Here is a 14,208-nt window from a genome sequence, read left to right on the forward strand (position 1 = left end):
ATTAAAAGAGTAAATCCTGAGTTCTCACCACATGGAGAAAATTTTTTTCCTTTCTCTTCTTTGTGTTGATGGGATGATGGGCACCAAACTTATTGTAGTAATAATTTCACAATGTATGCAAATCAAATCATCAGGGTGTACACCATAAACTTATACAGTGACATATGTTATTTATTAATAAAACTGGAAAAAAAGGAAAATTTCAATCAAATAGAAAAAAAAGAAAAACTTTTTAAAAAAAGGGCAGTTTAATCTTCAAAAGAGCAACAACTTGGCATGAAACTAGAAACCAACCACAGAAAGAGAAATGAGGGAAAAAACAACTCAGTTCAGTTCAGTTCAGTCGCTCAGTTGTGTCCAACTCTTTGCAACCCCATGGACTGCAGCACACCAGGCTTCAATGTCCATCACCAATTCACAGAGCTTGCTCAAACTCATGTCCATTGAGTTGGTGATGCCATCCAACCATCTCATCCTCTGTCACCCCCTTCTCCTCCTGACTTCAATCTTTCCCAGAATCAGGATCTTTTCAGATGAGTAATCAGGTGGACAAAATATTGGCGCTTCAGCTTTAGCATCAGTCCTTCCAATGAATTTTCAGGACTGGTTTCCTTTAACATTTACTGGTTTGATCTTGCAGTCCAAGGGACTCTCAAGAGTCTTCTCCAACACCACAATTCAAAAGCATCAATTCTTTGGTTCTCAGCTTTCTTTATAGTCCAACTCTCACATCCATACATGACCACTGGAAAAACCCTAGCTTTGACTGGATGAACCTTTGTTGTCAAAGTAACGTCTCTGCTTTTTTTTTTTTTTTTTTTTTGCCTCTGCTTTTTAATATACCGCCCAGGTTTTTCATAGCTTTTCTTCCAAGGAGCAAGCATCTTTTAATTTCATGGCTGCAGTCACCATCTGCAATGATTTTGGAGCCCAAAAAAATTAAGTCTGTCACTGTTTTCATTGTTTCCCCATCTATTTTGCCATGAAGTGATGGGACCAGATGCCATGATCTTAGTTTTCTGAATGTTGAGTTTTAAGCCAGCTTTTTCACTCTCCTCTTTCACTTCAATCAAGAGGCTCTTTAGGTCCTCTTCACTTTCTGCCATTAGGGTGGTGTCATCTGCTTATCTGAGGTTATTGATATTTCTCCCAGCAATCTTAATTCCAGCTTGTGCTTCATCCAGCTCAGCATTTGATTACGGGACTTCCACAGGACTGGGGAAACAGACTCTTAGAAGGCACAAACAAAACCTTGTGCACACCAGGGCCAGGAGAAAGAAGCAGTGTCCCCACAAGAAACTGATCCAGACTTGTCTGTGAGTGTCCACGAGTCTTAGGTGGAGGAGTGGGTCAACAGTGGCCTGCTATGCAGTCAGGGCACTGAATACAACAGTGCCTGCATAAGTCCTTTTGAAGGAGGTTGCCATTACCTTCATTACCCATACCATAGTTTGGCCTCAGACTAAACAACAGGGAGGGAACATAGCCCCGCCCATCAAATGAAGATTGGATTAAAGATTTACTGAGCATGGCTTCGCCCATCAGAACAAAACCCAGTTTCCCCCACAGTCAGTCTCTCCCATCAAGAAGCTTCCATAAGCCTCTTATCCTTATCCATCAGAGGGCAGACAGAATGAAAATCACAATTACAGAAAACCATCCAAACTGACCACATGGATCACAGCCTTGTCTAACTCAATGAAACTATGAGCCATGCCATGCAGGGCCATCCAAGATGGACAGGTCATGGTGGAGAATTCTGACAAAACCGGGTCCACTGGAGAAGGGAATACCAAGCCACTTCAGTATTCTTGCCTTGAGAACCCCAGGAACAGTATGAAAAGGAAAAAAACGATTACACGGAGACTAAACAATTGGGCTACTCAAAAACCAATGAGTCAAAAATGAAATCAAAGAGGAAATTTTTTTTCCATTTTTTTAACAGTTTGAATATATATATATATTTTTTTTTCATTTATTTTTATTAGTTGGAGGCTAATTACTTTACAATATTGTAGTGGGTTTTGTCATACATTGACATGAATTAGCCATGGATTTACATGTATTCCCCATCCCGATTCCCCAACATAGGAGCACCACAATATGTAAGGCAAACACTAAAGAGTATGAAAGAGGAAATTAACAGTAACACAATAACCCCACTCACAACTATGGATAGATCAACCAAACAGAAAATTAACAAGGAAACACAAACTTTAAAGGACACAATGGACCAGCTAGACCTAACTGACATCTATAGGACATTTCACCCCAAAACAATCAACTTCACCTTTTCCTCAAGTGCACATGGAACCTTCTCCAGAATAGATCACATCCTGGGCCATAAATCTAGTCTTGGTAAATTCAAAAAAAATGAAATCATTCCAGTCATCTTTTCTGACCACAGTGCAGTAAGATTAGATCTCAATTACAGAGGAAATTTTTAAATGCCTGAGGAAAACAACAATGAAAACAAATACATGAAATAGATGGGATACAACAAAAGAATATATATATGTAAAACTGAATCACTTTGTTGCACAGCAAAAATTAAAGAAAGACCAGAGATCTCTTCAAGAAAATTAGACATACCAAGGGAACATTTACTGCAAAGATGGGCTCAATAAAGGACAGAAATTGTCGGGATCTAACAGAAGCAGAAGATATTAAGAAGAGGTGGCAAAAATACACAGAAGAACTGTACAAAAAAGATCTTCAAGACCCAGATAATCACAATGGTGTGATCACTCACCTAGAGCCAGACATCCTGGAATGTGAAGTCAAGTGGGCCTTAGGAAGTATCACTACGAACAAAGCTAGTGGAGGTGATGGAATTCCAGTTGAGCTATTTCAAATCCTGAAAGATGATGTTGTGAAAGTGCTGCACTCAATATGCCAGCAAATTTGGAAAAGTCAGCAGTGGCCACAGGACTGGAAAAGGTCAGTTTTCATTCCAATACCAAAGAAAGGCAATCCCAAAGAATGCTCAAACTACTGCACAATTGCACTCATCTCACATGCTAGTAAAGTGATGCTTAAAATTCTCCAAGCCAGGCTTCAGCAATAAGTGAACTGTGAACTTCCAGATGTTCAAGCTGGTTTTAGAAAAGGCAGAGAAACCAGAGATCAAATTGCCAACATCTGCTGGATCATTGAAAAAGCAAGAGAGTTTCAGAAAAACATCTATTTCTGCTTTATTGACTATGCCAAAGCCTTTGATTGTGTGGATCACAATAAACTGTGGAAAATTCTGAAAGAGATGGGAATACCAGACCACCTGACCTGCCTCTTGAGAAACCTGTATGCAGGTCAGGAAGCAACAGTTAGAACAGGACATGGAACAACAGACTGGTTTCAAATAGGAAAAGGAGTACATCAAGGCTGTATATTGTCACCCTGCTTATTTAACTCATATGAAGAGTACATCATGAGAAATGCTGGGCTGGAAGAAGCACAAGCTGGAATCAAGATTGCCGGGAAAAATATCAATAACCTAAGATATGCAGATGACACCACCCTTATGGCAGAAAGTGAAGAGGAACTAAAAAGCCTCTTGATGAAAGTGAAAGAGGAGAGTGAAAAAAGTTGGCTTAAAGCTCAACATTCAGAAAACTAAGATCATGGCATCCAGTCCCATCACTTCATGGCAAATAGATGGAGAAGCAGTGGAAAGAGTAGCTAACTTTATTTTTCTGGGCTACAAAATCACTGCAGATGGTGATTGCAGCCATGAAATTAAAAGACGCTTACTCCTTGGAAGGAAAGTAATGACCAACCTAGACAGCATATTAAAAAGCAGAGACAATACTTTGTCAACAAAGGTCCATCTAGTCAAGGCTACGGTTTTTCCAGTGGTCATGTATGGATGTGAGAGTTGGACTATAAAGAAAGCTGAGCGCAGAAGAATTGATGCTTTTGAACTGTGGTGTTGGAGAAGACTCTTGAGAGTCCCTTGGACTGCAAGGAGATCCAACCAGTCAATGCTAAAGGAGATCAGTCCTGGGTTTTCATTGGAAGGACTGATGTTGAAGCTGAAACTCCAATACTTTGGCCACCTGATGCGAAGAGCTGACTTATTTGAAAAGACTCTCATGCTGGGAAAGATTAAGGGCAGGAGGAGAAGGGGACGACAGAGGGTAAGATGGTTGGATGGCATCACTGACTCAATGGACATGGTTTGGGTGGACTCTGAGAGCTGGTGATGGACATGGAGGCCTTGCATGCTGTGGTTCATGGGATCGCAAAGAGTTGGACACGACTGAGCTGAATATGTCTGTATCAAAAAAACAAGAAAAATCCTGAATAAACAATCTAAACTACCATCTAAATAAATTAAAAGAAGAACAAACAAAACCTAAAGTAAGCAGAAGAAAGGAAATAATAAAGATCATAGAGGAAATAAATAAGAGATTTTTTAAAAATAGAAAAAAATCAAAGAGCTAGTTTTTTTGCAAGTATAAACAAAATCAAAAAACCCTCTGGCCAAGCTCACCAAGAAGAAAAGAAAGAGGACTCAAATAAACAAAATAAGAAATGAAAGAGGAGAAATAACAACCAATACCACAGAAGTACAGAAAAGAAAAAAATCAAGAAAACACTATGTACACTTTTATGCCAAAAACAGAGACAACACAGATGAAATGGACAAGGTTTTAGAAACATACAGCCTACCAAAACTGAATCAAGAAGAAATATAATTTGAATAAACTGACCACTAGAAGTAAGACAGAATCCATAATTTTAATTTAAATTAAAAAAAAAAAACTCCCCACAAACAAAAGCACAAGGTGGCTTCACTGGGGAATTCTATCAAACATACAAAGAAGAACTATACGTATCCTTCTCAAACTCTCAAAAGACTGAAGAGGAGAGAACACTCCCAAAGTCACTCTATGAAGCCACCATCACCTCTGATACCAAAACCAAGGACACTACAAAAAAAGAAAATTGTAGGCCAATATCTTTATGAATATAGATACAAAAATCCTCAACAAAATATTAGCAAACTGAACACAAGAACACATAAAAAGATCATACACCATTATCAAGTTGAATTCATTCCAGGATCTCAAGGGTAGTTCAGCACTTGCAAAGCAATCGATGGGATACATCACATTGAAAAAAGAAAAACGGCACAAGATTATCTGAATAGATGCAGAAACTGCATTTGATAAAATTCAACTTCCATTCATGATAAAACCTGTTCCCAAAGCGAGTATAAAGGGAACATATCTCAACATAATAAAAGTCATTTATGACAAATCCACAACCATAATACTCATTGGCAAAAAGCTAAAAGACTTCTCCCTAAATTCTAGAACAAGACAAGGATGCTCTCTCTCATCACTTTTATTCAACGTAGTATTTAAAGTTCTAGCCACAGCAATCAGACAAGAGAAAAGTAAAAGGTATCCAAATCAGAAGGGAAGAGTTAAAATTGTCTCATATGCATATGACATGATACTCTATAAAGAAAACCTTAAAAACTCCACACAAAAACTATTAGAATTGATAAATTCAGCAAGGTAGCAGGATACAAGATTATTATACAGAAATTTTTTGCCTTTCTTTACATTAACAATGAACTATCAGAAAAAGTAAAAAAAAAAAAAAAAAAACCATTTAAATCACATTTTAAAAAATACCCAGGAATAAACCTAACCAAGCAGGTTTAAGATGTATACACTGAGACTATAAAACGTTGATAAGGAAATTGAAGATGATTTAAGAAAATAAAAAGATATCCCATGCTTCTGAATTGGAAGAATTAATACAGTTAAAACGGCCACATAACCCCAAACAATTTACAGATTTAATGTGAACCCTATCAAATTACTCATAACTTTTTCACAGAACTAGAACAAATAATCCTAAAATTCATACAAAACCACAAAAGACCCAGAATTGCCAAAGTAATCCTGCAGAAAGAGAACAAAGCTGGAGGTATAACCCTTTCAGACTTCAGACAGTACTACAAAGCAGCATTAATCAAAACAGCAAGGCTTTGGCACAATAGACATACAGGTCACTGGAATGGAATACAGAGCCCAAAAATAAATGGTCAATGAATCTTCAATAAAGGAGGCAAGAATATATACCATGGAGAAAAGACAGTCTCTTCAAGTTGTGTTGGAAAAGCTGGACAGTCACATGTAAATCAATGAAGTTAGAATACTCGCTTACACCATACAAAATAATAAATGCAAAATGGCTTAAAGACTTAAATATAGGATTTCCCTGGTGGTCCCACTAGGGACTAAGACTCCACGATCCCAATGCAGGGAGCCCAGGTTTGATCCCTGGTCAGGGAACTAGATCAAACATGCTGCAATGAAGAGTTCCTATGCTGCAACTAAAGATTTTGCATGCTGCAACTAATAAATCCTGCATGCTACAACCAAAAGATTTCACATACTGCAACTAAAGCCCAGTGTAGCCAAATAAATAAATAACTATTTCTTTAAAAGACTTAAATATAAGACATAACACCATAAAACTCCTAGAAGAGAACATGGGCAAGATATTCTCTGACACAAATCATAACAATATTTTCTTAGATTGTCTGCCAAGGCAAAAGAAAGAAAATATATAAACAAACAGGACCTAATCAGATGTGAAAGTGTTTGCACAATAAAGGATGCCATAAACAAAATGAAAAGCAAATCTACAGAACGGGAAAAATTATTTGTAAATGAAGCAACTGACAGGAGCTTAATCAAATCAAGTAGTAAGTATATTACATATATGTAGACAAAGTGCTTCAATTAAAAGGCAAAGATCATGAAAATTGAGTTTAAAAAATAGAACTATATGCTACTTACAAGACACACATGAAATACAAAAATATTAAAAAGTTGAAAACAAAAGATTGGAAAATACCGTGCATGCACTCTTGAAAGCTGGTGTAGATATATTAGAATAAAACAAAGTATATTTTAACAGATGAAAAGGCATTACTAGAATTAAAGACATGCGCTTCATAATGGTAAAAGTTTCAGTTCACCAGGAAGACGTGTGTGTGTCCTCAGTCGCTTCAGTCGTGTCTGACTCTGTGACCCTGTGGACTACAGCCCACCAGGCTCCCTTGCCCATGGGATTCTCCAGGCCAGAATACTGGAGTGGGTTGCTATACCCTTCTCCAGGAGATCTTCCCAACCCAGGGATCGAACCTCCATCTCCTGTGTCTCCTGCATTGCTGGTGATTTTTTTTACCACTGAGCCACCAGGGAAGCCCCACCAGGAAGATACTGTATTCTAAATTTGTATGAATCTAATAATACAGCTCCCAAATTTATACAGCAAATATTGACAACTACAAGGAGGAACATACAAATCCACAGTCATCATGGGAGAGTTTAACATTCTACTCTTGGTAACTGATGGAAGAAATATACAAATATGCAATAAGGATATAGAACATTTGAACTATACAATAAAAAATTTTATTTAATTGACATACATAGAACACAGTATTAAACAATAGCTAAATACAAGTTCTTTTGAAACATACAGGAATATTTACAAAAATGACCATAAGCTTACGTAAAGAAAGTGCTAAAATTGTCAAAGTAATGAAATAATACAAAGTATGTTGTCTGACTATAGAGGAATCAAGCTATAAACCAACACAAAACTTCACTACAAAAATCTCCCTATGATTAGAAATTATCATCCTTCTAAATGACACATGGGTCAAAGAAGCAACCTCAAGGAACTCAGAACTCAGCATAGCATAGGAGGTTTTAGCCAGTACAAAGCAAGAGACACAAAAGGCATAAGGATTGAAAAGGAGACATTAAACTGTCATCTTATGTTTGTGCTAAGTCACTTCACTCATGTCCAATTCTTTGCAACCCTGTGGACCATAACCTGCCAGGCTCTCCTGTCCATGGGATTCCCCCGATAAGGATATTGGAGTGGGTTGTCATGCCTTTCTCAAGGGATCAAACCTGCGTCTCCCGCATTGGCAGCCAGGTTCTTTACCACTACGGCCATCTGGAAAGCCCTAAATTGTTATCATTCAACAGTAATATAGCTTCACACATGAAAGCTTTTTAATAAGTGCCTGCACTTATTAAAAAGTGTCTCCAAATCTATTATTAGAGTTAAAAAGTGCATTTATCAAGGAGGCTGAATATAAGACCAGTATACTCTGCTGGCTCAGACAGTAAAGAATCTGTCTGCATGCAGGAGACTCAGGTTCGATCCCTGGGTTGGGAAGATGCCCTGGAGAAGGAAATGGCAACCCACTCCAGTATTCCTGCCTGGGAAATCCCATGGACAGAGGAGCCTGGCAGGCTGCAGTCCATGGGGTCACAAAGAGTCAGATATGAATGAGCGACTAACACTTTCATTTTCATACTAGAATTAACTGCAAATCTACATATTAGCAAAAAGAGTTAGAAAATGTGATTTCTAAAAGATTTATCATTGATAATAATATCAAAAGATAAATAAATACCTAGGGACATACTACATGAGTCATAGGCAAGACATCTACACAAAAACTAGAAAACAGCATTGAGGGAAACTAAAGAAAGCCCAACTAATTGAAGATATTGTTTTGGTTTGGAAGATTCAATACTACAAAGGTGCCAGTTCCCCAAATTGATCTGGATTCAAGGCAATTATCAATCAAAATCCTAGTTGCTTAGGTATGTGTTTGTGTGTGTTTAATTTGACAAACTCTTCAACTTAGCAAATAGCTACTTGAAAGAAGAAGAAAAACAGGAAGAGAAGAAGGAAGAAGAGGAAACCAGGGGTAGACAAGGAAGAGGTTCACAATTATGAGGTAGAAAGATTTGCACTAAAGGATATAAAATTTTATTATTATCCATTAAAACTGGATAGATTCATACCCTCTGATCCAGTACTTCCACTCTAGGCATATATAACAGAATTGTATGCATGTGTATACTCAAAAGATATGTGGAAGAATGTTCACAGCAGCATCATTTATAAGAGCCAAAATGTGGGAACAACTCAAATATCCATCAATAGGAAAACAGATACATAAACTGTGGTACATACATTTGGTAAAATATGTATATAAAAAAAATGAACAAAGTGCAGTTATGCTCAACCCATGAACAAATCACACACACATATGTGTGCACACAAATGATGAGTGCACATTCCATTTATATAAAGTTCAAAAATTGGCAAAAATAACCTCTGATGTTGGAAACAAGGCTAGTGGTTAACTGCGGGACAGAAGGAAATGCAATCATCATAGTAAACATGGTGGGAGATGAGCCATATATACTTAAAATTTGTATTACTTCATATGTGTATAACGCACCAATAAAACGGTTTAAAGCGTTTTAAGTTATGTAGAGATAAAATCAATACAATAAAATAAAGAAGAACTCAATGAGGAGGAAGTTATGACATTAAAGGATTGGTAGGCTTTCTTGTATTTTAAACTTATATACAACTCAAAAATCCAACTGTACTAATGTAGAAATATATATTTGGTAGGCTAGGCCAAAGTCTAGCCTCGTAGCACTATCTTAAGTTAGTAGTACTTTCTCTATCTACTCTTGCCACAATCTGTCTTAGAAATGTATTTGTGCCACATTTTTGTCCTGTAATTCAGATGGAAACTACACAACTGGTGCCCATCTTCGCTAACAAAGGCTAAATTATGTACTAGTTGGCATATTGTAGCAAGAAAATTGCTAAATGATTTCTTTCTCCCCAGAGAAGCAGAGCTTTATAGAACAATATAATGGCTATTTCATTGCCAAGAAACCTGTAATTTTTGCATCTTTAGGACTTGTATTTAAAGACCAAAATAATTAGGGTAATTTTTTGTTTATGATAAATACTAATAAACTCAAAAGAAGCAAACATTGTAGATTACCAAATCCTCACTATTTGATCTTCTTCATATGAGCTGTAATATTCCCACATTACTATCCTTTAAAAGCAATCAATACATTAAATATAAACATATGCATAGTTAAAATTAGTAACAATGATTAAATCTAGGTGGCTGTATGTGTGCTCATAGTGTTAGTCTTTAAACATTTCTGTTTTTGAAAAATGTCATAATGAAAGGGGAGAGGTAACTTTGTATAATTATATACAATATAATCTATTTTATATTAAAAGGTACACCACAAAAAGTGAAGGGTAATAAACCAAAATGCTAACAATGGTCATTTCTTGGTCATATTTTTTTTCTCACTTTCATATTTCAATAATTTTTCTAAAAACAAATTTTTCTTTTACAAAAAAATAAAATTTACATCTTAAAAAGGAAGCAAATCACTGGGAAGACATACAGTGTTGCTGGTCCCTAAAAAAGCATTTCATCTTTGGGTCCATAAAATTCTATCTCCACACAATTTTTATTATGGAGGATATTTAAGGTTGTAAAACCATTTAAATACTGATGATACTCTTTAGTGCATATTTCATTGCGGGAAGAATTGCGGAAAATTTCCAGTGCTCCAGCTAAAGTTTAATTACAGAACTGAATTGAACAGAAAAATGTAGGTTTTTAATTAAGATGACCTAGGATCAAACTCAAGCTGTGCTCTTTTATTATTTGTGTGAGTTTAGTGATGTTACTTAAACTCTGTACCATCTTGATCTGTAACATTAAAATAAGAAAATATACCTCCCAAGATATTTATGAGAATAAACTGAAAAAAACTGTCTGTAAAACTAAATATGGTGCTTGGTTCACAAATTCTGTTCAGTTAAGAGCAGGCTAAAATATTATATGAGATATTTAGCAGCTAGACCAATGTCTGACAAACAGCCAGTGCTGGATAAATTGTAATACACAGAACAGAATGATTAAACTTTTTCCATGATCTTCTGTTTCCTGTACAGAATGCCATGCTCCACTATCACGGGAGTTCCAAGACAGCTACTTCCCTGGATGGAGGATGGCAGGTAGCAGGCACATAATGACACATGGCAAGAATGGAAATGTGGGGGGGTATGAATACAAGAATGGATTGAAAAATGAATGCCTGTAGACGGAAACATCTTGTTCAGATACACCAAGAAAAGATGAAAGAGTCTCTTTGGTCTCAGTAAGCATAGGCTGAGCTATTCCGGGCAGACAGCTTTGGCTGGCCCTTCCAAGAGGGTGTGGTTATGGGGTAAATGGAATTGGTGGTCACCTTGTGGGCTTCTCAGATGCTCAGAACAGGCAAATCTCATCATGTGGTTTCTCCATTTAAAACTTGTCCATGGTTTCATTTTGCTGCTAGGATAAAATCCAAACTCCTTCATAGGCCCTGTCAGGCTTTCTGCTTCTCTCCCAGCTAGTCTCCTCCTGTCCCTCCACTACCCGGCTGCATAAGATTTTTTCCAGTTCCTAAATACAATTGTGCTATTTTTGGCCTCCAAGTCTGAATCCATGAAGTTCCTTCTGCTTCAAACTCACATCTTATCCATTCATGATTCACTCCGCTTATGACTCTATCTATTGTGCGCATAACTTTCAGGTATCAGCTTACATGTCACACACTCCAGAACCTTCCTTGACAATTTAACCTTCTCCAAATTAACCCACCACTGGGGTGAGGTCAGAGGCCCTTCCGGTGTGTTCCCGCAGCTCTCTGTATTTGCTCTGATGGCTTAGATGATAAAGAAGCCGCCTGCAATGTGGGAGACCTGGGTTTGATCCCTGAGTTGGGAAGATCCCCTGGAGGAGGACGTGGCAACCCACTCCAGTATTCCTTCCTGGAGAATCACCATGGGCAGAGAAGCTCGGTGGGCTACAGTCCACAGGGTCACAAAGAGTCAGACACGACTGAGCGACTAAGCGCAGCAAGGCACTGTGCTTCTTACACTGAGAGATGGTTTCCTGGTCTTTCCACCGCAACCGGAATGCCCAGGCCAATGTTTCAGCCTGTTTTTTTAAATCACTGTACCACCAGTGCCTAGAATAATGTCTGGTTAGTAGTAGATGTCCCATAAATATTTGCAGAATAAATGAATGAATTTCCATATCTAAACTGCATTAAGCTCCATGAGGTCTGGTTTTGTGTCAATCCTTCTATTGTCAATAAAAGGTATAGTTCCTGCCACATGCTTTCTCTTTCATATAGTATTTTCAAATATTTATCAAATAAATCAGCTTCATTTGATACTGGTTACCTATTCACACATCATATAAATGCTTATTTCTGGAATATATTGATATATATTGATTGGTGTCAAAGTTTTCAGTCGTTTCATCTTTTGTTTTATGAGTATTTCCAAATTCTTGCCTTTACACTCAAATTATCCACTTAGCAACACTTAAACATCCTCTACTGTTAATGATATAAAACATAAATAATACCAATTTCTACTTTTTTTAATTTCTTACTATCTACCTTCATCATTTCAGTTAATACCATTGTTATCACTAAGGCTAATATTTGTTTCGAGTATAGAATAAGTTCACCCAGGACCATCAATATCTCTAACACTTGGCTTTAATCAGAAACTGAAAACAGACATCTGTATTAAGTTAAATCCCCTTTGAACCACCTCAAATCACTTTCAGAAAGTTGAGTAATGCCAAGAAAGAAAAACATTCTTAGAATATCAATATACAATACCACCATACCTTGAATAAAAGCTATGCCAAAATATTTACCTCTTACATTTTCATAAGAATATGTATACAATTAAGTGGGAGTGAGAGGGTAGTCAGGGGCATCAGAAATGTTATTAGCCATATATTGCTTCTTTGATTCTATAACATATAAACATTAGTGACACAGGGGCTAATTTATTTCATTTTTTGCTAAATATATGTCTTTGCAATAAACTCAGTGTTTACTTGCTTATTAATTATACCAGTATTCACCAGTGGTTGACTCTTCATGTCCAACTAGGCTTTCAGAGTCATTTAATTTTTATTTAGTGCCTGAATTTGTAATGCTGAAAGCACTCCGAGTCTTCTCACCAGAGCAGAATCAGCCACTAGGGACCCTGCTAAATCTGAGCCAATCTGCAGCATTACTAACTGCTCACACCTTTATGGTGATCAATGTGATTAGCAAGGGTAAAACCAGAGGCCAGTGTATAGCAAATGGGGCTGAAACTTAACACAATTTGCTATGATGTCATAAGATTTGAAATTAATTTTAATTAATTTATTTTTATATCATCTAGTTTCAGAAAGGATTTATAACAATATCTAAGGGTACAGTAAATATAATCTAACAGTATTTAAAAAAATAAGTAAGTGAGCCAAATATGGCACAGGAGAAATAAAATGGGGCACACAGAGCTCATCTTCTCTTACCTGTGTACTGCAAGCCCCGGTACTCGCTTATTGCCCCTGGAGGTTTTAAATTGGGCCAGTAATGGAACAGCATTTGCACAGCTGGAGGTTTCACTTGTGAAGGCCCATAGGCTATCACATACAAAAGATCCTAAAGGAAACAAGAAACATGTTTTCACCAACATCATCAAATAAAAATAAAGGTAGCTCATTCAGTATTACCAAAGCAGTGAAAATTCTAGTGGAGGGATTCAGGTGGTTAATTTCCCAGGAACTTCATCATCTAAGTGGGCTTTGCAGATTAAATCACATTAGAATATTTCTTTTATTATTTTCATGGGTGTTGTAAATAAGCCAGCCCTGGTAGTGTTCAGATGTATACTATCTTTTAACAAATTCTTCTCTATTCAGAATAATGTGAAAGATTTTAGAACAGCATAAAGACAGTTTGCCAAACACTACATTTTTAAAAACATTTCCATAAAACATATTTCTTAATAATTCACATCTCCTATTTGAAAGAAGAAAGTTTCCCAAGTAACCTTTCAAATTAAATAAAACTGTCACATGGTACAGTATTTGCTAAATTCCACAAATGAGAGATATCCAATTACAGCTTCTGTCAAGTCACTCTGTTCTAAGTCTCATTTCTCCTCTGAATGATAAATAATTAACCAGTAAGGAAAGAATAATTTCTACCACACCAAAATAATAAGACATCAATAAATTTTACCTAAACAATAGTTTTAATATGCAAACAACTTCTTCTCTATTATATAAATTCAGTTTGTGACTGTGAGGTTAACGTGACCCCAAACTTACTTTCCAGACTTCTTGCTTATATTTCATGAGGCATTCCAATAATTGACAATGATACACTGAAAGGAAGAAAATATAATTGGTGTATCAGATATAAACACTAGGCAAAAGATCCTGTGTAATAAACTACATTAGTAGGACTCTTC

The 14,208-nt window shown here is 36.7% G+C and overlaps 1 protein-coding gene across 12 annotated transcripts in view; it reads right to left on the reverse strand.

Annotated features, from left to right (window-relative positions):
• UNC79 (unc-79 homolog, NALCN channel complex subunit) overlaps positions 1 to 14,208 on the reverse strand; it is a 270,926-nt gene that overhangs the window by 179,793 nt on the left and 76,925 nt on the right. For all 12 annotated transcript variants that reach the window (XM_070477922.1, XM_020875952.2, XM_070477919.1 and 9 more), the window contains 2 exons: positions 14,066 to 14,121; positions 13,265 to 13,394 (listed from right to left, as the gene is read on the reverse strand). In XM_070477922.1, coding sequence (XP_070334023.1) covers positions 13,265 to 13,394; positions 14,066 to 14,121 — 186 coding nt within the window. The remainder of the gene's footprint in view (positions 1 to 13,264; positions 13,395 to 14,065; positions 14,122 to 14,208) is intronic.

This window comes from Odocoileus virginianus, chromosome 16 (assembly GCF_023699985.2).
Source record: "Odocoileus virginianus isolate 20LAN1187 ecotype Illinois chromosome 16, Ovbor_1.2, whole genome shotgun sequence".
NCBI classification, from domain to species: Eukaryota; Metazoa; Chordata; class Mammalia; order Artiodactyla; family Cervidae; genus Odocoileus; species Odocoileus virginianus.